The 26,528-nt window shown below is 37.4% G+C and overlaps 1 protein-coding gene across 2 annotated transcripts in view; it reads left to right on the top strand.

Annotated features, from left to right (window-relative positions):
• The first annotated feature begins 279 nt into the window (after positions 1–279).
• The window catches only part of ZFAND3 (zinc finger AN1-type containing 3), a 161,512-nt gene continuing 135,263 nt past the window's right edge, over positions 280–26,528 (top strand). Inside the window, exon 1 of one of the 2 annotated variants that reach the window (XM_088053245.1) lies at positions 280–442. In XM_088053245.1, coding sequence (XP_087909371.1) covers positions 372–442 — 71 coding nt within the window. In that variant the 5' untranslated portion in view covers positions 280–371. Of the gene's footprint in view, positions 509–26,528 lie in introns of both variants that reach the window. The other variant, XM_088053246.1, reaches the window with a different exon arrangement.

Genomic DNA, 26,528 nt, shown 5'->3' with positions numbered 1-26,528 from the left:
CGGGTATGTGCTATGGTACATGCCGCTCCCAGCTGATTCGGTGGCTTGACGAAACCATCGCACTCAGAACGGGGGGACCCACAGTGCGCGAGGAGGCTTTGTTGCGCGAGGGGCAGAGCGGCGCTCCGGGGAGGGCGGGCGCGTGCCGCTGCAGCACCGGGGCGGTCACTGGCACCGGCGGGCGGACGGCGCTGCCGCCGCCGCTCCGCTGCCCAGCCCGCCGCATCGGCAGGGTGCGGCCGGGCCCCCCCCGCGCCCTCCCCTCCGCTGCCTGTGCAGTGGTGTCACCCGGCTCCAGCTGACCGGCCTGGAATCCCAGCCGGGAGCCGCGCGCCCCCCGCCCGCCCTCCGCCCCGCGCCCTGGCCCCACCATGGGAGACGCCGGCAGCGAGCGCAGCAAGGCACCCAGTCTGCCCCCGCGCTGTCCATGCGGCTTCTGGGGGTGAGCCGGGCCCGGGGCTGGGCTCGGGCGGAGAGGGACGGAGGGGGACGGGCGGCCAGGCGAAGGGTGAGGTGGCGGGGGGCCGCGGCCGGGCGGGGGGGGGTGGGGTGGGTACGGGCCAAGTCCTAACCCCGAGCGCTGGCCCCGGTCACGGGGGCCGAGCCAGCAGCTCGCCGCGGGGAGGGGGCGGTCCCGAGCCCCTGCCGAGCGGGCCGCGGGAGTTCCCACCCTCGGAACAGGGTTGTCTCCCTGCCTGTGGGTGCCCGGTCCCCGGGGCCCTGGTCCGCGGTGTCATCGGCGGCTCCTGGCTTAGAGGCAGCGAGTGCCCGGAGGGGAGGTGGCTGCGCTGCCCTGGGGCGGGGGGGGGGGGGGGGTGCTTAGGCCGCCCGCGGCCCCCCCGCCGCCCGGACACCGCGGCCTTCCCGGCAGCCCGGCGGGGGCGGTCCGGCCGCTTCCCCAGGCACGCAGGTTTCCTGGAGGGGCCGCCCCTCCTCTGGGGCTGTGGGCTGTGCTCCGGGGCCTGCCTTTAGGTCCTCTAAGGCGCAGATGAGTAATGCGGCCCCCTGGGCGCCCTGACGGGTGTCCCTGGCGCATCCCTTCCCCGTTCCCGGGAACGGAGAACTGTCGCTACAAATCACTCAGGGCAGCATAACTAATGAGGGAAAAAAGCTAAAGACAAAAACATACTTCTTTCTCCACCTTATGAAAGTGAAGTGGTTCTTAATAGATAAGGCCCTTGTTAGCTGCTTGCTGATATCCTTTGAGGAAGAAGGAGGTAGGGATAATTTCTGTTTGCCAGAGGTGAAAAAAAAAATAATTAAACTGTTCCTTTCTAAACTACCACCTCTAGGGTCGCGTCTGTTGAAGATATTTCCATTACTGATTTTTTTTCTTTTTAATCAGATGTATCATGAGAGAGGGTCTAGCAGATACACATCATCATAAAATGTCTTTAGTGTCTATCACAGCAGCATTATTCCCTAATGTTCTTATTTATGAAAAATTCAAGGAATATGTGACTAAATAGACTTTTGACAGCCCACCTGAGATTTACACTTCTCTGTGATTGTACCTTCTTGGGATTTATGTCATGCAGTTTAAGGTACTCTGGGGAAGTGGAGGCTGAGAGAAAGATGCAGTAAGAGTGATTTAGTGATGTAACTGTGCATTTGGTCGGTTTGTTAAAGTGGCAGGATTGTAAATTAAATCTCATTTTTGAGTGATGACAGAAGCATGAGTTGCAACAAATGCCTTGGCACTGTTTGGAGTCATCTTGCAAAACAGATAATAAATACAGTCCATTTTATTTTATTTTTTTTTTGTTAGGCTCCCATATTTGTGTCTGATTATTTTTTGTAAAGTAGTGGACAAGTTTTTGCTATCTCTAATGCAGTGCACTGACTTCTGTAATGTGATACTTATGGGAGAATTGTAGAAAGTTGAAAGTGAACTTTTTCTCTGGGCACAAGCAGATATCAAATGGTATATTTTTGCCCTCCCTTTTTTTTTTTTTTCCCCTTCAGAGTGCCATCCATGCAGGGGTGTTTTCATATGATAATTTTGAAAGATAGTGGTGTGGAACAAAACACTCATTTTTTCCCCACTAATACACTGAATGCCTGTTTTTAAGTGTCTGCCAGGTGCATTTCAGTGCATAGTGGCAAAGCAGATATCTATTTTTCCACTTAAAAAAACTGTTCTGTCAGTTTCCAGACTTGATTGCTGTACTTTTCAGTCTTGAAAAAGTGACTACATGACCTTATTTATCTAGGTCTTGCTAGTGCTTGAACTGTTGTCTGGTAAATCAGTACAGATGTGCCTTTCTATTGAAATTGCACTGTCAGGAGTTCTTGAGGGGTTACAGTTTTATGGCAACTTTCTGAAGGTAAGTTGTGATAGGAAAAAGACATATTTGTTTGAAGTTGACATTCTGCTGCTCTTGATTTCTGCTACGGTTATGACCGGTGACACGTCTTAAGACAGTGTCTTACCTGTGACTTTTGTGTCATCTTAATATCTGTCAAGTCACATTTTGGAAAATTGGGCCAGGACATTTAAAGCTATGAAAAGTTCTGAAACTTGTAATTTAATGTAGTAATTTCCACTGAATTTATAAATAAGGTAGTGTAGAGGAGCAGTAAATATGTTTTCTGGTCCTTGTCAGTGCAATGGTTGAGAGCCCTTTCACAGCTCTTTTTGAGTGAGCCCAAGCCAGATAAGCAGCAGAGCAATTCTGTGTCTGCAGATCAAACAATAAGGTCTAGATTTTACCAAGTAAAAAGATGATGCGTTTTTGGGGCTTTTTTAATTGATTTTATTGATGCTTACAGGACTTCTTGTAGTAAGATACATGCTTTCTGCAGTAAGCCACAGTGACAGGAAACATTAAGGAAAAGACTGAAAGAAGTATTAAAATTAAATTAAGCTGTGGGTTACTGTGCTAAACCTTGCCTATTGGTTGAACAGAGATAGAAGTGGCTCCAGAGACACATGTTGATAGTGATGGCATGCAAAGAGATGAAAGGAGCAGACTAGTATGTACTATTGCATTGAAGTTGGAGGGGTTCTTCTTTTAAAATACTTGGGTTTATATTAGAAATTCAGATTCTCTAGGTTTCAAGAATCTTTAGAGACTGGAAAACTACTAAACTCTTGATGTTTCAAGATCTAAGAGACTGAAAAATGAACAGCTGAAAGAAGATACTTCGGAGTGAGGCTGTTAAGAGCTTCTGAAACATCTGCTTAAGGTCAACAACTAACATTTGCTTGCCTTTTTTGAAGGAATGGAATCCATCCTTAAATCTGCAGACTTGCCCTTCTTTTTAGAATCTCCAGTCTGTCATTTCTGCTCAAGTAAAGTTTAAATGAATCACTGAGATGATCTTTATATTTTACAAAATCATTTCACTTACCTAGATAGTCTCAATTGGGAAACCTCATTAGTATTCATGTTATTTTTGAAAAATTCGTACAACTTAGTGTTTGGAAATATTTTGCTCCCTTTTCTCCCTATTTTTGTATCTTCAGCGTCAGTCATTATCAACTATCTCACTATTTATTGGAGTAGTCTTAATGTACAAAAATTGGAAAGGGTTCAGTATGCAAGTTTTTACTTTAGATTACTTCATCTAAAGTATGCTGTACTTAACTTCTGATTCTTATGACCTGGAAAAATGCTTTCTTGGTTAATTTTCCTGGTTATCAGACCAGAGAGTTATAGAATCATGTAATGTTTAATTTTTCTTAGACTACTAGATTTCAGAAGACTTCCTCTTATGGTGTATATGAGCTCAAGGTTGAAGATTTTATGAATACATGGAAATATTACTGAATGTATTATATTCCAGTTAAACCTTTTTGGTTATTAGAGATGAGGCTGACTCTTTAATGACCTACATGTTGTCAATTTTCCTTTGGCTTTTAAATATCTCCATGAAGGTTTTACTTGTGAGTGAAACAAGAGGGCTGGAGATACTACTGTTAAATGGTTGTATGCATAGAAGGGCCTTGTAAGCTGGTAGCATATGCTATGAAAAGAGTATGTCAGAAAGGGTAATACTTTTACAATACTATTTGTACTGTAGTGGCTGCTGGTTATCTTTTTATTGTCCAGACTGATGCCATAGCACTGCATTTAGTGCCTTAGAGCCAGAAAAGAAGGAAATATGTTAATAGACGTAAAACAAATGAATTCCATTCTTCAAATGGTGGCAGTCAGCAGGAAGTTGATTGAAAACACAGTATGAATAGTTTCAGCTCAGTTCTGGCAACTATAAGGTACTGTAGTCAGCTAAAACTGATAGTAATATTATTTGAAAACATTCCAGCAGGGCGCTTGAGCAATGTTGGCATTTGCTCTGCCTTTCTCTGACACGGTATGCATCATATGTGTGATGAGACACTGTGCCCCAAGAATTCTGTGCAGGCTCAATTCAGAGTTTATTTATGAGTCTGGATTTTCCAGTCACTTATGTATCATCAGATCCTTGCCATGCCAATCTGGTTCTTTCCTCAATTTAGTTTGCTAAAATTAAATATTTGATCAAACAGTGAATCATTTGACTTAAGCGTGAGGAATTTGTGTGTATCACCAAAGCTTGCTTTTAGCTTCTAAACAAACAATGGTTATATATATGTGCCATTTAGAAGCCTCTTTTCTGACTAGTCTTTTCTTTACTTTTTTGGTGATTACAGCTGTTCATTCCAAAGGAACTCGCAGTGTTCCTTTTCAATAAACACTGGCTTTTTAATAAACACTGTCTAATTTCACAGGCAGTGTAGGTCATCGAGGATGCATAATGCCTCCCTAAACCTAATTTTGCTTTAATCATTGTTGCAACGTAACAGAGATGTTTCTAAATGAGGCTTGAGTAAACTGTTGAAATACGTACCTTTCCCTCTGAGAGTCTGTTTTCAGTAGGCTTGGATCATGCAGTTCCTTAGCAAGGCTTTCACTGGCTGGCACTTTAGATCAGATGCTGGAGTAAGCAGTGAATTTTTCGGTTTGAGACAGTGTACTCCATTTTGCTCTTAGGTTAAGACTAAAAGTACTTTATGATTGTAATTTTTTTATATTATGCATGAACTTATATAATACTCTGCTAAATTCTTGGGTAAAGGAACTTGAAGCAGTTTATATTTAAAACCATCATTAACTGCTGTAATGATATATCTACTGGTGTGTTGCACAAATAGGAGTGACAGATTATTTAACTGAGGAACAAAGAGTCTGATGAGAAATTGATTTAGTTACAACTTTTCTGCAAAGTACTACACTGTATGATAAGGGATGTTGGAGAGACACTGAAATTATTTGCTTAGATCCTAATTTTAGACGATATTGAGAATTAGGAGATAGAGAAGCTTCTGTCTGAGGAGAGCATGGCAGTGAGGAATTTAACTTTGTCATATTCCCTATTTGAATAAAAATATGCAGGATAAAGCATGATAAATTATGATTTCCCTTGGTCACTACAATAATACAACTAGAAGGACATATCAAATAAAGTCAAAAGATAACTAATTTTATCCACTTTTTTGTACAGTGAGCACTTGCCTCTTGCAAGTACAGTTGCAAGGTACCTTGTTTTTGCTAAGTTTTCCATTTGCTGTAGAAGCTTACCTTATGAAATGGAGCTTATTGGCACTTAAAGTAAAATCAGATGTACTGGGCTTAATACTTTAACTGTAATAAGTTTTCTAGGAATGTGAAAACAATACTTTCTTTTGCAGTACAGAATAGACAAAACAGAAAGGAGATTTTGTTTCCTAATGAAAACCAGCTGTTCTGGATCAGACCAAAGATTCATCTAGCCCTATTTCTGATTTGGGTGATAAGTGCTGCTGAGGGAATAAGCATAAGGACAGAGCAAGCATGAAGTGATTCTTATCTTGGTATACCTCTTTTGCTACTGGCAGTCTGACATAAAGTTGTCCTCTGTTCAGTAGATTTACAGCTTAGTAGGTCTTACCTATTTTTCGGTTTGCATAATGAATTGGTGAGGCCATATGTACTCTTGACCCTTACAATGTCCTGCAGGAAGATGTTCCGTAATTTAACCATTCTCTCTGTGGGAAAAAAAGTAATTGATTTTGTTTCTTTTAAATATGCTGTGTGATAATTCTAAGGAGTGAATAAATTCAAACAGCTGGTGTATGAGGGCATTTTATTTAAGAAGATCAAAAAATAGGCCTGCTTGATTAATAATATCTGTTAACTTAGTGCAGCCAGAATTTGAGGAAAAAGCCTTCTTAAATAACCATGAATTTACTCAAAATCTGTATATAAAATGTTTTATAAATATTTTCTAATTCTAAATGGGTGCTGTGTTAATTATAGACTGGCATATCCAGCACCTTTTAATCTAATTGTAACTTCCCTATCAGTCAGAATGAAATTCATTATTGTGGCTGCTGTTCTTACAAGTGGAATAAACAAGGAAGAACTAGATTGTCCTCCTTTTTGAAGCTTGGAGGAGTTAAGTCACTGTGTCTAAGTCACCTTCTGGGTTTCTGTCTTCCTGTGCGAGAGAACTTTCTTCATGTCTTCTGCAAACTCTGATTAGTCAAAAGTATTACTGTTTGGTCAGTGCTGACAGTTATTCCACATTATTCCAGTTAGTGCTAGAAAATATCTGTCTTTATGCTAATTAGTAAAATGTACAAATGTTGTATGGTACCGTAGATGTGTTTCATATAATGCTTCATTTTGATGAAGATGCTTTAGGTTCTCAAAAGTTTCTGATGATAAACCCAGTCAGTCAGAGGATTATAATATAGGCATCGTAGTTTTGGGGGAAATACTGGTGGTGACTTTAATTCTATACCTTTCAAACAATTTACCACTTCTGTTGAAATTTGATGTTAATATTGTTGCTGCATGTTGGACAGCTGTTGAAATCTCAAATTGGTGGAAGCCTCAAGACTCAGTATTTCTTTTAAGGTGTTGAAATCAGTGATGCAAAACATTAGCTAGAGAGAATGATCCTTGATTGATGTATTTATTGGAGATGTTGGGTTTTGACTTCTATGTTTTCACTAACATCCATGACTGGATTTCAGTTTCTTTTTAAATTAGAAGTTAGTGCATATAAATAGACTCGGACTTTCTTTAGAGCCAGTGGTTAAAAATTATGAATGTGATATACTTTCTCAGCCAATTACTGTTTATATTCTTTGAGGTTAAAAATGTAATTGTGTTCATGCGTCTCCTCAAGTATACAGCCTTGACTGATATAATTAACATTGTACTTCACAAGTTAAGAGAAATTGTGAATGTTGTTGGACAGTATTTGATCTTGATTATGTTGAAACCCTTATTTGGGTTAAGATGAACTTCATATTCACTTTAAGCTGGCAAATTCCATTGATATTTTCTTCCTTTTTTTTTCTTCCTTTTTAACTGAAGTGTCAGAAATATTTCCTGTCTATTTTGAACGGGCAGGGCTCACTAGGATGGAGTCCCTTCTTTGCTTTTGTGAGAAGAATTGAAAATCAGGCAGTAGCTGCAGCATGAATCAACTTCTCTCAGTGATAGAGCTGTGAAGAAACTTAGGTCAGAGTAGCTGCAGATATTAAAATGGCATCTCCTTGGGGTGCTGAGAACACTACATAACAAAATGTTGTTAAGGACACCATATGTATTGGAAAATAAATGGTTCTGGCAAGTGAAACCTTTGTGTGAATGACCACAATGGTTTTAGGCTGCGGAGATGTCATTAATGTACAGAAGTAGCAGGTTGGTATTTTTAGGTTCTGCAAAAACGCTCAATCATTATCTTCTAATTTAAGATGTAAAGCTATTTTTGTAATAGAGATGGGTCTTTTGTTTGAAATGGTGGGAAGTTTCTATTCTTACAGAGTGTGGGGTTAAACTTTTATTTTTTTTGACACTTTTTTGCAATCTTGAATGTCAAACAGTGTATTGTAAAGCATAGCTCCGTTAACTCTTAAGTTATTCCTTAGCTGTACTCAGGAAAACGTAGTAGTTGAAGAGTTTCAGTATTCCATGAGGAGAAGAAAGTTGTTTGCAGTTGTGTGTTCAATTTCTGTTTATGGCATCTGACTAGTAACATTGTGGTAAGTGCAGTACTTGCCTGTACAGAGAAGTTGTATCAGAAAATTGTTGATGGATTTTTACACTTAACGTGTCATCTGGTGTCTTCTGTGCAGAAGCGAATACTACTCCACGTTATTTATGAAAGGCTTTTAGGTATCCTGTTTGATTCCATCTGTTTTATCTTGCCACCATTCACATGCTCTGAACTTGAACAATATAAGTCAATGCAAGGAAGATACATTTCAGTTTCTAAATATTGTACTATTTTTATTAGTGTTTTAGGGAAATTTATTTCTAATATTACTTTCATCAGTGTTAAGCCCTTTAATAAATGTACTTTGGTTAATGTTGGATTTCCAGTGTTTGTAAATTAGAGACTAACTGGAAGTAATGAAAAATTTTGAATGGACATAAAAACCGGTTTTCCTAAAATAATTTTAATAAGCAGTCAGACAAACAGAGAAAAGAAGTTTGGTTGATGATTACTGTCTTTAGTTTTTGGCTCTTTAGATTATATAGTGTCTAATGTTGGGTGAGTTGTTTATTTGAAGGCCTTAGTAATGTATGTATTTAACTTCTGCTTGGTTGAATACTATTTAAGTTGAAAGTCCTAATTAAATCCTAAGCATCCTAAGGAAGGGGAACACAATACTAGATTTGAAGCAGTGTTTTAAAGAATGAAAAGCTGGCTGGTTTCATGATAAGCACCTAATTGTGCCCTTAGAAGAGCAGAATCCAAAGTCATGTCCTCGTTGACTTAATTGCTGAAACACAACCATCCTTCACAATATGACTGTTACATCAACTCTGTCACCATGACTCCAGCATTTTTATCTCTAATTATTATAATTCAGAGGAGTCTCAGAGGAAGCTGCATATATAAAGTAGGCAAAATGCTATCATTTAGTGAGAGTCCCTCAGTTTTGGAAATTGTATTGTCCTCTGAGTATTGATTAGATGCTATTTTGGTCCAGTAGAATGTCAATATTAAGGAGCCTGGCTTTTTGATAAATCCATTAAGTATCTTAGAAAAAATTTTTTAACAAGTATCCACTATTAGTGAAATGCGTTTTTTACTTGAAGCAAGAAGAGTTCTAGGTTGGGTATTGCTGACACCAGTTTGAAAGACAAGGCATTAGTAATGCTTGTTCATTGCTCAGTGCCCTACTGTTACCTTTTCCTTAGTAATCTCCTTCAGTGAACTAATGGACAGTAATGGTTTCCAAAATTGTCCGGGTGTTAACAAATGCTTGCTTATTCATGCAGATAGGTTTCAAATGTTCCCCTGAATTGTTAACATGTTTATCAATTTAAAATCTATTAATTTATATTTTTAGAATAAACTTTTGACTGTGTACTTCTATGAGGGAATTAAAGCAATTCTTATATAGCATGTTTCCATAATGAAGATTCTCTCCACTTTTAATTTGTAAACATGTTAGCATAATTATTCCATTTTTAATAGGAAAAAAAGCATCATAATTTAAATTTTTTAAATGCTCAGAATTTTACAAAATTTAAAATATATTTAAAGTTCTTCAAAGAACCCCCAAATATTGGGGGTTTTAAATTTTTTTTATACAGATGTGTGGATGAGCCATCATTTTTGCTATAACTTATAAAGGGCTTTTAAGATTAGTCCATATATATTCAGTACCTTCCCTAGGTGCTGAGTAATTTTTGACCCTTTGAAAGAAAGCAATTAACAATAATATTTGCACATTTCAAATACATATTTTTTTGGCATTGAGACTTCGTGATTAGTACTTCTTTGCAAAATAATTGAAATTAAACTTGCCTTGGAAATAGTAATTAAGATGGAGCAGGTTGACTCCTTTTATTTAGGAAAGTGGACTAACTCCACTGCTTATTGTCAAATACATGGAGTATTTGTGATACTCGTAGCATATCTATCTTGTAGTATAATTCTTTTCCAGAATCTAATACCAAGTTAGATATTAGAAGGCCTCTGCATATAGTGTTGAATGTCACCATATATTCTTCTTTTATTTTGAATGTAGCTCCTTAGCAGTTGTTTTATTTTGGACATTGGATGTGTTCTTGTTTAACTTTCTCTTGGGTACTGCTTTAGACATTGTGCTCTAATGTTGATATTTTTTTAAGACATCTGTTTATTACACAACTTTAGAGACATAAATCCATATGGGTAGTAGGATGTTCCTTTTTTAATAAAAGTCCCTTCTTGACATCTAAGTTTAGAAAGCATTTATTGCTGTTTCTGCTGCTGATACACTATGTGTATCAGCACAATCAGTCCATGCTTTTCTCTGCATGGACTCTCTCTGTTTTCATTTGTGAATCATATATCCTTCTTCATTCAATTCCACAGTGCTTTAGGAGCCTTGAATGAGAGATGTAGCAAAGAGTATTTAGAAGCAAGGAGTATTTTCATTTAGAAACAGGTATTTGTTTTAAACCAGAACTTGCTGTAGCACAATACTGGCCTGCTGATGTGCTGTTTGCCAGGTGGTTCATCTAGAAGTGTTTGTGGTGGGTGGACGAAATCTCTTTCAATCAGAAGAGTTGCTATGCAATTAGAAGAGCAAGAACTGCCTGCATTACACATCTGTGAGTCTCAGGTGGTTATGTAGCACTCTCTTGATGAAGATAGGACCCCATTATCATTTTTCTGTGATGCAGTCTCTCCTTTGACTATTAAAGTTCTTGTGTGACTAATTCAGGAAAGACCAGAAATCTTTCTGGTGAATAATTAACACTTCCTGTTCTGCTTAAGTGACTTGCAAAGAGAGATTCAAAAGGTAAAAACAAAACCACAATGATGTATATTACAGTGATGTATATTATTATATAGCAAATTGATGCATTATATTATACTAAAAATGACATCACTCAGTGATATAATAAGAACTCCAGCATCACAGTTTAAAATTCAGTTGCTTGAGCTGAAGCACGGCTGAAATTCAGATAACAGAAAGTACTGGGTGATATTGAAACTGCTGTAATTGGAATAAGTAAATAGAACAAACCAATGCTTTGAGAAACTTAAGTCTGCAGCTTTCAGAGATTGGTATAATTTTTTTTTTTGGTTGCTTTCTGTGGTTCCCCCTGGCCCCCCCCACCCCCTTCATAACAAGTTTCCATCATACTCCTAGATACAATTGAGACAGAAAGTGATTTAACTTTCTTATTAGCATTCCTTTTGTCCTTATTATTTCAGTTTGCTGATTTAGAGTGGTGTTTTGACTTCTGCTAGCAAGGTGTTTTTTGCAAACTTGTATAAAGAAAAGATGTTATTTCTTTTTTTTAAAAAATTATTATTTTTTGAGGACTATTTAAGGCTGCTAAGCAACCAGTGAGTATTTAAATCACTTTATGGTCGAAATGGATTTATACTTCTTTCAAGATTACCTAGTAAAATTATGACACAAATAGAAGCTTCAAGGACTTGTGTTCTTTGGGTGTCCATGAAGGCAGTTACAGAAGAGGGCATGGGAAATTGTGAGCATGATCCTCATTTTGGGATTATTAGCTGGTTAATCAGTGGTGCTTAAGTTTCTTTGGCTTAGTTTTCTTGTCTCTCATCATTCTACAGGACAAATTCTGAAGGTAAGTGTTACATTTTTAGTAGCACAGCTGGCTACGTAATTTGGAAAAAGTAGACCAACTTTTGGAGGCACAGGCATTTCTTCAGTGTATGGGAAAGTTAATCTGCTTTTTCTAAGTATATACCTAGATATTACCTCTGTCCCCAAAATCAGTCTTGCCCATACCCTTAGGTCATCATGGTTGCAGCAATGACATGAAAGACAAGTGTGTTCTACCAGCCAGGACAGGTGACCTGATTGAATGGTTCTGTCTTTTTTTCAGCTGTTTTCATGTGTGTGTTATTCAGAAATCCCTGTTTCTGGCATGATATGTAGCAAACACTAAATGTGGTATTCTCCTTACCACAGAAGATTGAACTGTTCAATTTGTACCATCAAGAAAAAGCTAGAGATGTGTTGAAATTGCTTTGAGTCTAGTTAAATTAGGCAAGTGTGAGCATTTTCTTTGAGTGAGTATAGGTTGTATTTTACTTTGCCAAAACAGAGCAAAATCATCTACATGAATTGACTGGAGAAAAATGATGCTTAGCTGAAAATCCAGAATTGTATGCAAATCTATTGTTTGCATGGGGTCAGATGTTGGTAAAAGTTTTGGGATGTAAGAGGGAAAGAAAACAATGTACATGAAAATAGTAATTTACATATTTGCTGTTCATTAGTTTAATAGCTGAAGACACTTTTTTTAGTTCTGTTCCATGTCACTAAATTTCCCAGACTTCTGTCATGCATTAGTGTAAATGGAGAGTGAAAAATGTTTCTGTGGGCTCCTTTCATAAGGGGCCTTCCATGTGTAAAGGATGCAGTTGAAGAAGGTGCACAAGTTTTATGATTATAAGCCTAAAGTCAGGCAGAATCATGGAAATACTGGGTTTTCTTTTTAATTTTACTTGAAGACTAGAGATGATTTAAGAGTTATGGGTGGTACTGCTGCTTGCCTAATTTTTAAAACTCATTTTAACTCCTGTTAAGGATTCAGCATTAATTTGATGTAGTTAATGAAGCAGTAGAGTTGCAGTTTGCAGCCGCAGCCTGGCACAGAGGTTAGGTGGTTAAAACTTGCTTGTACGGAGGTTACATACACATAGCTTGGACGAGAGTTGAGGATGAGGAAAGGTTTTGGGGCTTGTTTGTGTTATTTGCTGTTAATGATCACTCTATTTGCTGACTGTGCCTTTCCCTGAGGTTGCCTTCAGAGATGCATAAAAAGCTACTCTAACGAAAGAGTCTTTGCTCTTTGCATGCATGAGGATAAAATATTTAACTTGGCTCTGATTTCCCACTCTCTGAATTGGATGAAATAAATGTACCGATTGTGATTTATTCCCTCAGTCTCTATTATTAGAGGAAAATAAGAAGTTGGGGCTTGTTCCTATGGATGCTAAATGTGAGCAGAAAGCAGGGAGAACAGTGTCTGTGGAAAAGCAGGCCACATAGTTTTCTCTGTCTTGCCTGAGAAAGCGGCCTGGGAAATCATAATGAGGAAATTAAAACAATCCTCAGAGATAGAAGACAGCCTTGCGGGTGTTGTTTCGAGGGGTGGTGTATGCCGCTGACCAATGATGGTGATGTATTAGTTCACTGACCAATAAGAGTTTTACCTTTCTGGACTTTTGTGTATCTGTCTATTAAAGAAGATCTGAGGTAATAAACCTCGCTCTCCTGTTCAACTCACAGGAGAGTCTGTGTCATGCTTCTTAGCCGTTCCTAATCTAAAGCGACATGTTCCCACACTTTCTCCATATTATTCTAAAACAGGGAAACGGTGAGACTAATAATGGTTTCTGTTAGTGCTGTGATGCCCTTGTTTTTGTTCATGTAAATAATTCTAGGCTGTTTGCTTTGAACACTCAGTAAAAGCTACCTTGTGAAAATGACAGCAGCGAACATTACAGTTTACATTAATCTGGATCACTGGTGATTTGATGGAAAAGTCAAAATATCACCCTGTGTAAAGGTTTCCTTCTCCTGTCATGGGATGAAGGTTGTAGGATGAATATCGGGATTTTGAAAGAGACCGGACCACAGGGAGACGTCCTAAAACATGATTTATTAGTATTCTTGTACAGTCTTACAGAGTGAGAGCATCTTCACCATATGCACTGGTTGGTCATGGTCAGTTGTCACAAGACCACAGGTTACAAGGGTTTTTAAGGGTTAATTAGTCAAGAAACTAATGCCACAAAAAATGTTTCTACTTTTACACCAATAGCTAATTGTTTTGTTTCATACATCTTTACTGCAGTGTGGACTTTCTTAACCAGTCATATAATGACACACAAAACTATTTGCTACACTTTAAAATTTCTTACTACCTTTATAACTACTTCTGTATCTTAACTTTAAAACCTTAAAACTTTCCACTAACTAGCTCAATGCCTTTCTATTTAAACTCACATTCTTACTTAAAATTCTAAATCTGGAAGCCTTCTCCAAGGTCTTAAATCAAGCCCTGTGTCCATGTCTGTGTCTGAGCTTGCATACATGAGATTTTGAGAACTTTCTTGGAATTGCTTGGAATTCCCACAGGTGAAGGATTTTTTTTTTACTAGATGTTTAAAACCCTTGAATTTTAAAGCAAAATGTGCATTCTGAATTCTTTTTACCCTGGTAATTGAAATGCAGTTGCCCGAGACCTGGGAAGTGTGCTGTGTGAAATAGGAGAAGGGCACAGTGCATTACATAGGGGGTCTCATCCCATTTTCATATCTGACTGACTCCCTTCCTAGAAAGTGCTGTTCCCTGACCTGTCGGCCACTGAAAGGCATGTGCAACTCATTTCCTCCATTTCCCATGGAGAGATGACCAGTTCAAACTTAGTGGAGAGGAGTGAGCTGCTCCTACAGCTGGTTCACACTGCCTTCTGTAGTAGCTGTGATGTTACTTAGGGGGCTTTCACTTGAACAGCAGTGGAATAAAAGCTTCTGACTCAGCTTCCAAGGCACCATGTGAGAAAGATCTACACACATCTGCACTCAAGAATAAATTTAGGCTGGCAAAACTTTAAAGGAGATAGAAAGGGAGGAGAGTAAAGCATCTTCACATTTTGATTATTCCTTTAGTTCCCTTGTTGCCTTTTCTTCTAAGTTCTCCAAGTACAAAAGAAAAACCCAGGTATTTTTATTTTTGTCAATGAAAGAATATAATAGTTTTGGGTGACCTTGTTCTGTCTATCCTCCAGCCATTTAATTTTAGTTCTGCTGAACTTGTGTAAAGGCTTTAGTTATAAATTTATAAGGAAAATGTCAAGTGGCTAGTTACAAAGTATGATCTATCTTACTCTGTAGACACTGCAAACTTATCCACATCCTGCTTAAAACTCTATAGAAAAAACCTCACTGCTTATGTGAAGTGAATTATGACAGCAAGAAACACATTACAGAATGTTAAGCACCAATGCATTTTACAATTTTGTTTTAGATCTTGATGGAGTCAAAGTATGGAGGGTAAGGTTTAAGATGTTTGAAAGATCCTCATTATTTACTTAAAAGAGGCTGCTGATGGATTTTATGTAGTTTCTCTTCAATTAATTGTATGAATTAACAGAACTTATATATGTTTAATATGCAAAAGTGGCCTGATGTAGATCAGTCTATTTAAATTTGGGAGTTTAGATTTTGGGGTCACTGATTAGCTCAACAGATTTGGTTATGTCAAAGCTGTTTCCAAACAAGACTTTTTGCTGTTGATAGCACAGTTGATGATTGACCTAAACACTTAGTGAACCGCTCTGTGGTTTAGCATACATAGTGTTTACTTAGTTGAATTCCTCATTAGTTAGTTGCTGAGAGGAAATGAGATTAGTAGGTTTTGTTTATGTTTTGGCAGATTCTTGTATAACACTTTCTTGTACTGCTGCATTGCTAAGATGATAAATAGGAAATGCTGAGTTTTCCAAAAAAGAGAAGCTTCTACTTGTTTCTTTGAGCTTTAGGTGATTTGTTATAATTTGCAAGTGATAGCCATGTACATCCTACTTTTCAGAGCTTCCACAGAGAGACTGAAATGTAAGATAAATACGTTTTTCATTAATATTTCTATTTTACTAAACCTAAACTTGGAACACCAATCACATGAAAGTATTTATTTGTACTTTAGAGACACAAAGAGTTCCCTAAACTGGAAAAACAATTTGTCAAATTCACATTATACAGAACGTTAGCTGTTAATAAATCAGTGTGTTCTGCACTAGAGTAGTTCAAAATCCTAAAATGGAATTGCTTTCCAAAGTACATAAAAGAAGTGTGATTCAACATGGACCAGGAAATACCTGTGTTTAGTAGAGATAGAAATGAGTTCAGCTACAAAAGTATAAAGTTTGGAAAACTGCAGAGGAGATTGAAAATCAAATTATTTGTTATCCTACTGCAAACATAAAGGGAGATTTGTGAATGGAAGGTGTGTATGAGGAATGCTGAGTGATTTCTACTGGATATATAATTTGCTACGTACAGGAGCAAAATTTGCATGATGGCTGGGTAAGAGCAGAGGACAAAGTTGCTTGCACACTGTACAACCTGTGAGGAGTCATTTGAGCTCAATTTCAGAGGAAGGACAGAATTTGTTGCAATGGATGGTTATTATCAAGCTCCATCTTTGGGAGACAAATAGAAAGAACTCAAGCTTTATTTTTTCTCTCTTTTGTCACTAAGAGGAGTGAGAATGATGCACAAACGTATAAGGTTGAAAGAGATTTGTGAGAAAAGCAACAAAAATTTCTCACTACACCTTGGACCATGAAAATGGAAAAATACTACTTTTATTGATAGCATTGATAGAAATCATGAATCAATGGGTATTTTCATTATAGACATTCTTGTCTTCTGTGTTTCTCTTGCTGAGGTTTTGTACACTTTGAAATATTGAAAAACTTAAGACTGATGTAAGCACAACTGAATTCTGATATAGAATCATAGAGTCTGTTCTATTTTTTTTCCTTGTGCAACTTGAGTTTCGAGTGATTTCTTGGGAGGGCCTTTTATCTAGTTAGAGATGCCCTGAATAACATGGTCGGGTTAAAACCAAAAGTCATTATCTTTCGTGAGTAACAAAGCAAACATAGTTCTTGTAACTCAGTGTCCTTCACTGAAAATCTAAATATAATGAATTATTTCAAGGCATTTAAATGACTTGGGTGTTAAACCCCCTTGTCAGGAGCCTTTGAAAATCTTACATTACCATCCATACTTATGTAATGCAATCAAACAGTGATTGTAGGTTTGTAGGTCTGAATCCAGAGCCAGAACTGTGGTGAATATCTTAGTGGGGTTATTTACTTCAGTGGCAGAGTCAGCATTGGATGGGCTTATTTATTACTTCACCTAAGTGCATTTAAAATGTAATTGTGTAGTCCATTTCTTTTTTAAAAAAATGTATATGTTTAATAATATAATAAATATGTTTAAGCTTTTGACAACTCTGAAAGGAGTTCATGTTGGAATAAATAATACAGTTTTACATTTAAATTTTTTCCCCAAGTGGAAATGCATCACAGCAAAAACTGTTGTATATGCAATCTGTAGTACACATTCAGTCTTACACTAAAAATTCAGAACATTTTAAAGGAATGCCATGAAATAAGATAACTAACTATGGTTCCATCCCTGGTTTGCACTGAAAATAAGTAATAACTACATTGTGACATTAATATTTTTGAATATCCATGTGAAATGTTTTTCTATGGCTGTGGACAGGAGTGCAGTTGTTTAATCATCATTTCACAATAATTATTTAATAATTTCATAAGCAGGTTTTGGGTTTTTTACTTCTTACTGGTTACTCTTTCAATTGTTTAATTACTGGTGGAGATCATCTTGTGTGTGTACAAAAATATAAATGTTTTCCCCATTAGTAAGATACATTAGTAAGATTCATCACTTCACAGTAACCTACTGTTGTTTCTGATCATAAACTACTTTGGAAGAAATGCTTTATCAGCATTATGTTCACATTCTGTTTATGACTATTTTTTTGACAGACCTCATAGCAGCATACCAAATTTTTGCATCATTTGACTTACTTTCAGTTTTGAGCTGGAAATTCCTTCGGGTATTTGTTGTGCTTCAAAAATATACAGTACTTTTTCTTTGCAAAATGTTGTGGATTTGTTGCATGAGTATGTTCACAGCCTGCAAAATAGTCTACAAGATCGAGGGAAAAATTTTGAAATCCTAAATATAATAGGTCCATTCTGTTGCATTTTAACTCCTATATGAAATTTTCTGCAGCATCATTGTGCAATATGTTTAATTATCTTGTGGAATCTGGCAGCGCTGGTAGCAATAGGAATTTTCCTGAACAGCGCAATCAAATAAATTGTTTCAAGTAGAGGACAAGACAGGATTACTGAACACATTGACTGGTGTGAGTGGAATAATTTAGATGATGGTAATGGAAAAAAATGTGTTTAAAATAGAGTTGAGTTTGGGTATCCTGAATCAGCAGGTTTTCAAATTCCCATACTTGTTAAATTTGGGGGAGAGGTGGCAGAGCAAAGAGGCAGGGACCATCTCTATCATGTATGTGTGTTTAATGTTTGATCCTGTGAACTTAAAAGGTACTTGGAATATTTTTGCCTTTACCAAGAGTGTTTGCCATAATAAATGCACCCTCTAGTTTCAGTGAGATGTGGATACCTACACTGGGTAAGAAATAGTCGATGAGCCCAGACTAGCTGAGTTCTGACATTCCAGGGTTGATGTTTGATCCAGTAGTTTCAAAAGCCTCAGTAACTTGGAAGATGAGTCAGTAGTAAAAAAACCACATTACTCCATCCACAGAAATTCTGCTTTTGTAATTGCATATGGTATCAACAAAATGTAAAGCTTTCATACAACCCAGCTTTTATGGAGAAGGCTAATATTTTTGGAGGTGTTCTGCCTTCCCCTAAACAGCCTTTGAATTATTTGAGATGCTTCTATAAAATCATATGACTTTTTTTCTTATAATGCTATAAATGCCAGAAGTGGAGCTGCAGTCACTGACCTTCACTTGTATAATGGTAAGATAAAAAATTTCAAAACCTTTGGGCCTGATCTGTGAGTGCATTGCTTTGTATATCAGGGAAACTTCACTGAAGAGTGAAGATCAGAGTATTCAACTGAGTATTCCCATTCACAGGTTTGTTTCTTGGGTTTTTTTTAAACTATAGATGTAATACTTCTGTTTCAACTGAAAGTGATGATTCAAAATAAGATGCTTACCTTTAGGGAACAAAAAGCAGAACAAGGAGAGACAGCTATGACAGTCTGTCCCATTGGCAGCTGAGAGGTAAGAAGCAATAGTTAAAAAACTTTTTTTTCCTTTGGTCCATTTTGTCACTATTATTGAGGAGGCTTCTGGACCTTGTGCTCTGGGATGAAATGTTCAAACTGTATTACAGGAACAAACCTTGCTCACATTGTGTGACCAGTTTTAGTACAGGTGTTATAAAGGAAAAATGCATAGTGGTGGTTCTCTTGCACAGTAGCAAAAATACAAAACTGAATATAACTTTTCCTCTGAAACTACTTACAGTGATGGTTGCTGTAGCTGATGGGTAAACTATGAGAAGTGATTTAGTTTAATGCAGGCTAGAATTCTATTTGCATCTTGAAGCTTTTGGAAAAGTGTTGGTCACTGATTCACAAATAGTAAGAAAATTTAGCTTTAATAGCAAAAATAGCATAAGATAGCTGGGGAAATGGGAGAATTTGTGGATTTTTGTTGAGGTTTTTTAGGTTTTTTTTTCCCTTTTTTTTCTGCTAGAATTAGTATTGTTAACAGGGAAAAACATTTGTTTCATAATTTTAAGGCATCTTATTTCAAGTGTGAGGGCTTAATGTGTATTTAGAAGGTTGTCTAGAGAAAATTACTTTTAAGCAATCTATTTTTATGTTGCTTTGTAATCTTAAATTATAGAAGCCAAGAGCTGTCTGCTTAGCTTATGATTTCTCGTCAATTTTAAGAGTATACTAATACAACTATACCTTTTTTTTTTTTTTAATCTATCTATATATGTATATTTCTATCTCAGTTGGAGCATTGTGGTAATAATGCCAGGGTTGTGGGTTTGATCCCTGTATGGGCCATTCACATTAAGAGTTGGACATGGTCATCCTTGTGGTTCCCTTCCAACTCAGACCCTTCCAACTCAGACTGTTCAGTGATTTTTATATATATATATATATATATATATATATATGTATATTTCTCTGTATCTATATATCTCACTTATATTGAAGCTATGTGCTTTCTTACTAAATTGAACATTTCATCTGTTATAGCTGACTTTAGCAAAGAAGCTGTGTTACCTTTTTTAAACTTTAAGATACAGGGAAACAAAACTCCTTATGTGATGCATAGAAAAGCAAAAGTTTTATCAATATTTAGAAATCCAGTAATTACAGTTCTTGGATGACTTGCAAATGAAATTTGGAGAGAATAAAATTTTGGAGTCTGAAGCCCCAGCCATTTGAAAATACTAAGCCACTTAACTTTTTAAAAAAGGACTACTGAAAGAAAGTGTCTCACTTGCTTTTATTCTTTATAGAGACACTTAAAGACTGAAATTTTTCAGTAGAACTGGTGAGCCTGTCAAACTACTACTTTGCTTCTGCTGAAGTTACTAAAGTCTCAAGAGCAGAAATGAGAGTTCCTGCAAACTTTTACTGAGGGAGCAGGAAGTGAGTTGAAGTTTTGATTTTATTTACTTTGGCATTGCTCAAGCATTTAGTGAATGACTCTCATTCTATTTAAATATAGTAAATGTTGATATTTGTTTTTATAGATTCTTTGCTTGGCAATAATACCTTCTAATGTGTTCATTCTCTCACCTTGTGATTTGCTAATTTATTGTGCCAAAAAGAAAAGCAGGAAAAAATAGATCAGGATTCTTGTTATACAGTGTAAAAAGGAGGCAAACAGTTACATTCCTGTGTAATTGCTCATATTTTCTTTTCTATAGTGGGTAAGTTTTCTGGATTGTTCTGCTTGCATGATACTGAATCCCGTAATATGCTAAGTTGTAGTATTTATCCCATTTCATTTAATACAGTATTCAGCATTTTCCCTTCCAATAACACAAAAGACTACCACATCAATAAATGTATTTGATTACTGAATTATAATTTTGGTGAGTGGTATTTCTTTCCTGTAGATCTATTTGCAGACATGGGCATTTGCAGCCTAAATTATCATATAGTAGTACCCACTGCAGATGGCATTCACTGCAGCTTTACAATGCAGGTGTAAGCAGGTTATGATTTAATTTGGATTTTGTAGAGCTGAGGGATGATCTTCTGAACTTGCTGTAAGTCCTGTTGTGACTCACCCATTGGTACTAGAGCATGGTATCCTACTTCTGTAATACATTTCCTTTATAAATTAAATTCTTTTTAGTGTTTCCAGTAGTTCAGCTGATTCAGTGTTTACAACAGCAGAAACCCATGTGTGCTGATAGTTTGAGTTGTAAAATATATCACAGATGTTAGAGTACCTAGAGAATTATGAATGTTCAGTGCAAATCAGCAGAGGCCAGAGTACGGATTTTGTTAACACAGTGGACAGACACTATGTTGACTCCTGCCTGTGTGGGTACTTCTCTGTGATGACACATCATTTTAAGGGTACTAGATACAACCCATGGATGTTAGACCAATGGTGTACTTGAAAGTACATTGAGTCGTTAACATTTTTTAATTGAATAAACTGTAAATTTAATTTTCTGACCTTGGTTATGTATGAAGGCTAAGGGGAAGTGAGCACCATCTAATAAAAGATGAGTAGTCTCTCCCCAACTTCCTTTCCTGCTTTTATATTGTGATATCTGATATTTTAATTTATTTTTTTTTTAAAGTTCTCCAAACTTTTTAAGCTAATAACTAAACTGAGATTTGGACTCGGGTCCACTTTCCCTTAGTGGGTCAGTTAGATACACTGGAACAATTTGCCAGTTCTTCATAGGATGTGCTCAAGAAAAAAGAGGTGGAATATTTAATATTAAACAACCTCCTGTGTTAGTAAGCACAGTGGGATACAGCTGGTCTTTCTTAGAAATGCTTTTGATTTAATGCATACCGAACTCATACCATAAATGTCTCTCAGGAAAATAAATGATTTTAAGAATTTTATTTACAAGATGTTTTCAAAGTTGGCTATAGTAGCATACATGTCACAGCACCTGCATTATTTATTTTGAGCCCAATTCATCCTAATACCCTTAAGAAAGTAAAGATTAAACTTCTGATTAGAGAGTATTGTTGTTGTAGATTTGTCTTCTCGGGTAGTAATCAAGTAAATAACAGAGTTATTTACACTGGTTCCAATTAACAAATCCTAGGAGTCTCCAGGTATGATGGGTGATAGCTGGAAGTTAGCCAATGCGTAACTGATTAGAATACACAGTTATTACTGTTTTTCCTGACACAGAACAAATCATTCCTAATGCTGTCAATCAGCACTGCTCACAATCTATTGTAGATACATTTTTATTCACAATATTGTAGATCTGTTGTGAGCAGTGTTGAATAATTCTCTATTCAAAGTAAAATTGAGAAGAGTTTTCAAATAACATAGCTGGATAAAGTAGAGTTGAGGCAGCTGTTTCTTCCTGGGCACATGAATCATAGGATTTGAGTGAAAGAGCATGTTTGCTTGCAGTTCAATTACTGAACTTTACTGCATTGTTAACTCATTAACTTTTCAAAATCCCTTACTTGAAAAAAAGAATGGCATTTACTAGCATTCCCTGGGCCAAACTCAGGTCTTGGAAATTGTGTTGAAGATGTAGGGAGGAGCTGAGATTTTCAGATATTAAAATATCTCTCATGTTTAATGTTTTAATCACAGCTTAAGAAAACCTCAAAACCAACCAAACAAAAGCCCCAAAATAATGTTCCCCTTCCTCCTAAAAAAAACTACTCAATCTTTCAAGAACTGCCATTTCATTTTGGATTTCTTAATTGTGCAGATTTCCTACGCCCCCCACTTTGGGATTTGTTTTTGAATGGACTGGTTTAGGATGTTTCGTAGAGCATACCCCTTAAGCAAGTGAAGGGTCTTGGGGCTGAAGACAGTTCCCATGGCCAGCGTCCACTGTGTCTTAGAAGCTCCTGAGAGGGAAACTTTGTACTGAAAACTGCTGATAAGTGGAAGCTGCTTTATATGAGCTATCAATGGAGCTGCCTATCAAATGTCATGTTTCACTGAATTAATGGTTGTTAGTGTATAACTGCTGTTGTATTTCTTTACCTATGTTTGTGCCTGGGTGCATATGTGGGAAAGAAAATATCACACCTTTTTCTGTGTTCATATTCATGTCTTGCTTTGTATAAGTCTTTGTTATTATCAGCCTAATTCTTGCTTGTAGTGTTTTGGGGTTTTTTTGAGGGCTTGTTTGCTTTATGAAGTGGTGTTACCAAACATGTTTGTGTTGGTTTGTTCCTTCTTTGTTCTAAATTTTTCCTGTTTTATTCAGTCTTTTTCAGGTGCTTTAGAAGTTGAATGTGTAACACAGAAACATTGTGAAAGAATTATTTATGAACAGTTTTATGATCATTAGAAATGTTGTATTGGTTGGAATGACACTGAACTGTTAGAAAACTCCAAAATTATTTATGAGAGGATATCTGTTCTCAAGGTTAAATATCCAAACAGTTGTTCTGAGCCAAGACTTTGTGTAATGTGTTGGTGAAAACACTAGTTCATAACATTCCTGCAGTATAGCAAGAGAGTTACGCTCTGTTTCTTTACTCTGGGATGGTTCTTTTGAGGGTGGGAGCTGCTGTTCATTACCTGATAGATACAAAATCAGGGACAGGTGTCCACCTGAGAGCTATTAGAAAATTAACCAAAATTTCAGTGTGACCAAGATGAACATGTAAACCTGCTTTTGCTAAGAGTAAGATAGTCTTGGGTGGTTTATTCAAATTTAAGAAGTGACTGTTTATGTGGGGCTTTATTCCTACTTTCTTTGTCTTATTTTTCTGCTATTGTAACAGCAGGGCTGAATTGTTACCTGACAGTGTAGGTAGATCTGCTTCCAAGAGTGTTTTGTTTACTTAACTGGAGGATTGCTCCTAGTGTAGGCAAAATCTTAATAAAATTTAAATTCCTGAGGAGGAGCTGAAGTACTCTTGTTTTCTAAAATAGGATCATGAGACATAGCTTCATTTTCACACCTGAGAACTGAAAATGTCTGTGTGTAGTCAGTCAGGTATAAGAGAGAGCAGTGACCAGAGTAAGAGCCCCATTGCTTCTTGACTGTACAATTGGGTATAAGGCATGCTAGGGATGGAATAAAGTGACTTTCTTATGGTGAACTTCTAGCTGAACTTTTGGGGACTCCTGAAACCTGTTTTAAATGGGAAGGAGGAAAAATTCCATTCTGGTACCTTCTTTCAGATGTGTTAATGAACAATGTAATAAGGTAGGATTGCTGCTACCTTGTCAAAATTCTCCAGCTGTTTTTCAGTAAGTGCCACAATTCTACTCTGGGGTGCAGTTCCAGAAGGATTCGATAACTAAGGAGTGCAGGGAGCCATAAAAGGGAGTTTGTCTCTCATTCACAAAATATTGCTGCCTTTTGGGGTTGTCTAAGCATCTGAGAGATCCGGCTGGACAACCTGCTTATTACTAAATAGGACATAGCTCCTTACCCATCTCAGGATAGTAATGCTTTCTTGCTTTGTCTGAGGAATACACTTTCTTCTTGGTTTTGGCTCTTCATTTGTGAACCTAGCTTCTTGTGCTTTTTAACTTACAGAAATGAATAGTCAAAAAAATAATTTGGATTCTAACTCATCCTTACAGAGCTTTTGCTTATATTTTGCATCTTTAAGTGCTTTCTCTCTCAATATTTGGGATGGTCAACACTTGAAACTCCTTTTTGCTTGATTATTGCTTGATTTGCTTTGACACAAAATATAAAGCTCTGCAACAAAGTACTTCATATTATAATTTTGGTGTGCTAGATTTTAAGAGAATACACATGGCGCAGTGTTTATACCAAACCTTATTAGTATGATTTGTTAATACTAATGCAACAACAGCAATTTTAAACCAGTTTATATACCTTGTCCTTTTAAATGTTACTTGACATAAACCCTGCAGTCTTGGAAATACTTAGCAAAGCTGTTCCCCTCTGCCCCTCACCAAGAATTCAGATGTTCTAACCATTCTAAACCATTATAATGGCAGGCATTTTTAAGTGTACTTGTGCCATAGGAAAAAAACTTGGATTAAAAAAATTCAATGCTTCTCTATGCATTTGCAAACAGAAGAGACACACTGGGCTTTAAATCAGCAAGAATCAAACATTTTTTTACTTTCTATGCTAAATCTGGCAGTTCAGATCAAGAAGTATTTTAGGAGGGTTTTCTGGCAAGGTTTGATATGTGATTACTTATTCCTCTAAGTCCGGGGACAAAATGGTTTCTGTCTTGAGGTTTCTTCCAGCTGCTTTTTTTTTTTTTTTTTCTAAGAATGTTTTACTATTTAGTATTTATTTACTGATGCTGTGGTAAAAAGAATAACAGAAATAGAATAGATTTTTAAGTGGTGCATATCAGCAGAGTATTTATTGGAGTGTTGGATCTGAAGAAAAAGATAAAGTTAATATCTCATATTGTAAATCACGGGAGGGTGATTGTGTTGTCATAGGGCAATGTTAGTTATTACCTGCTATATAAAGCAAAGTAATATCCTTGAGGGAATTGGTGGAAGGTGGCAACTTTCAAGTTTTATTCCTTCTTCTCTAAAGGCCTCTTTAGCTCTTAGAATTCCAATGTTTTAATTGTCCTTTAAATAGTAGGCTACACATCTTGAAAAAGATTTTGAAGAGTTATCAGGAATGTTTTGTATATGATTTTGCTGCAGAGATTTTTTTTTGAAGTTTAGAGTTATGTATTCATGGAAATACGAACCATTTAGCTTTGACTCGAGGGCAACACCATTGTAAGTTCAGCTAGAAACCTAGATGAATCAGATCGAAGTTCTCACAACCTGTTTTAGCTAGTGTTGGGGGTTAGGTGTTCTTTTAGTTCTGGCTCACCTGTGGAATTTTTACCTATCAGTTGTGGGGAAAACCTGGCTGCAGGTACTTGGTGGGTACTTGAGAAGAAAGGAAGAGTTCAGCTGGGCCCAGGGGGGAAGTGGGGCAGGAAGAAGGGGAGGGTGGGGGCAGTTTTGCTGGCTTCTTCGTCTTCAGAGAAGGACACTTGGCTGAGAGCTTGTTGCTGCGGAGAGAAGGGAATTCGCCATCATGCACATGGAGCTACTGCTGCTTCTTCTCCTTCTTCCTCGCACCCCCTGTCCTGGCGGGACAGTGCCAGCCACCTCCATGGAGCTGCTGATACACCTCAGCCAGCGGCCCAGGATCTCTGCTCATTCTTGCTGTTCCAGCTGAGTGTTCCTCAGAGCCCTGCAGGAGCACCTGGACTGACTGTCCCAGGGGGTTTGTGAAGCAAAACCCTCTCCGCCATCCCTTCCCGTCTCGGCTTGACAGCCTTTGTCACGGGGTCCCTGGCTCTGTTTTGTTGTTAATGCTGTAGTTATTGTTGTTTGTGTGCCTCATTATACATACTAGTAAAGAACTGTTATTCCTATCCCCAGATCTCTCTCTGAGAGTCCTTGATTTCAAAATTATAATAATTCGAAAGGAGGGGGTCTACATTTTTTCATTCCAAGGGAGGCTCCTGCCCTCCTTAGCAAACATCTGTCTTCCAATACCAAGACAGCTAGTTTAAATGCACTGGATTCTTTTGCAGTTTATTTTAAGAATTGTTGGAGAAGGCTTTCAGTGAAAACTCTTATTGGTGTTTTTGTGTGTCTTGTAAGACTCAGCTACTTTACTGTGTATTTTCCATATTCTTCCCTCTTAGTATTTGTGTATTTGTGCTCTTTTCTAGACTAATTATCAACTGAGCACTTCAGTGTCTTTATGTATTTAAAACATAAAAAGTCTTTC

The sequence above is a fragment of the Pseudopodoces humilis genome, chromosome 3, assembly GCF_049639895.1.
Source record: "Pseudopodoces humilis isolate 2021_Gansu_Grassland_sample_001 chromosome 3, ASM4963989v1, whole genome shotgun sequence".
Taxonomy (NCBI): Eukaryota; Metazoa; Chordata; class Aves; order Passeriformes; family Paridae; genus Pseudopodoces; species Pseudopodoces humilis.
This window is presented reverse-complemented; position numbering and strand designations above follow the sequence as displayed.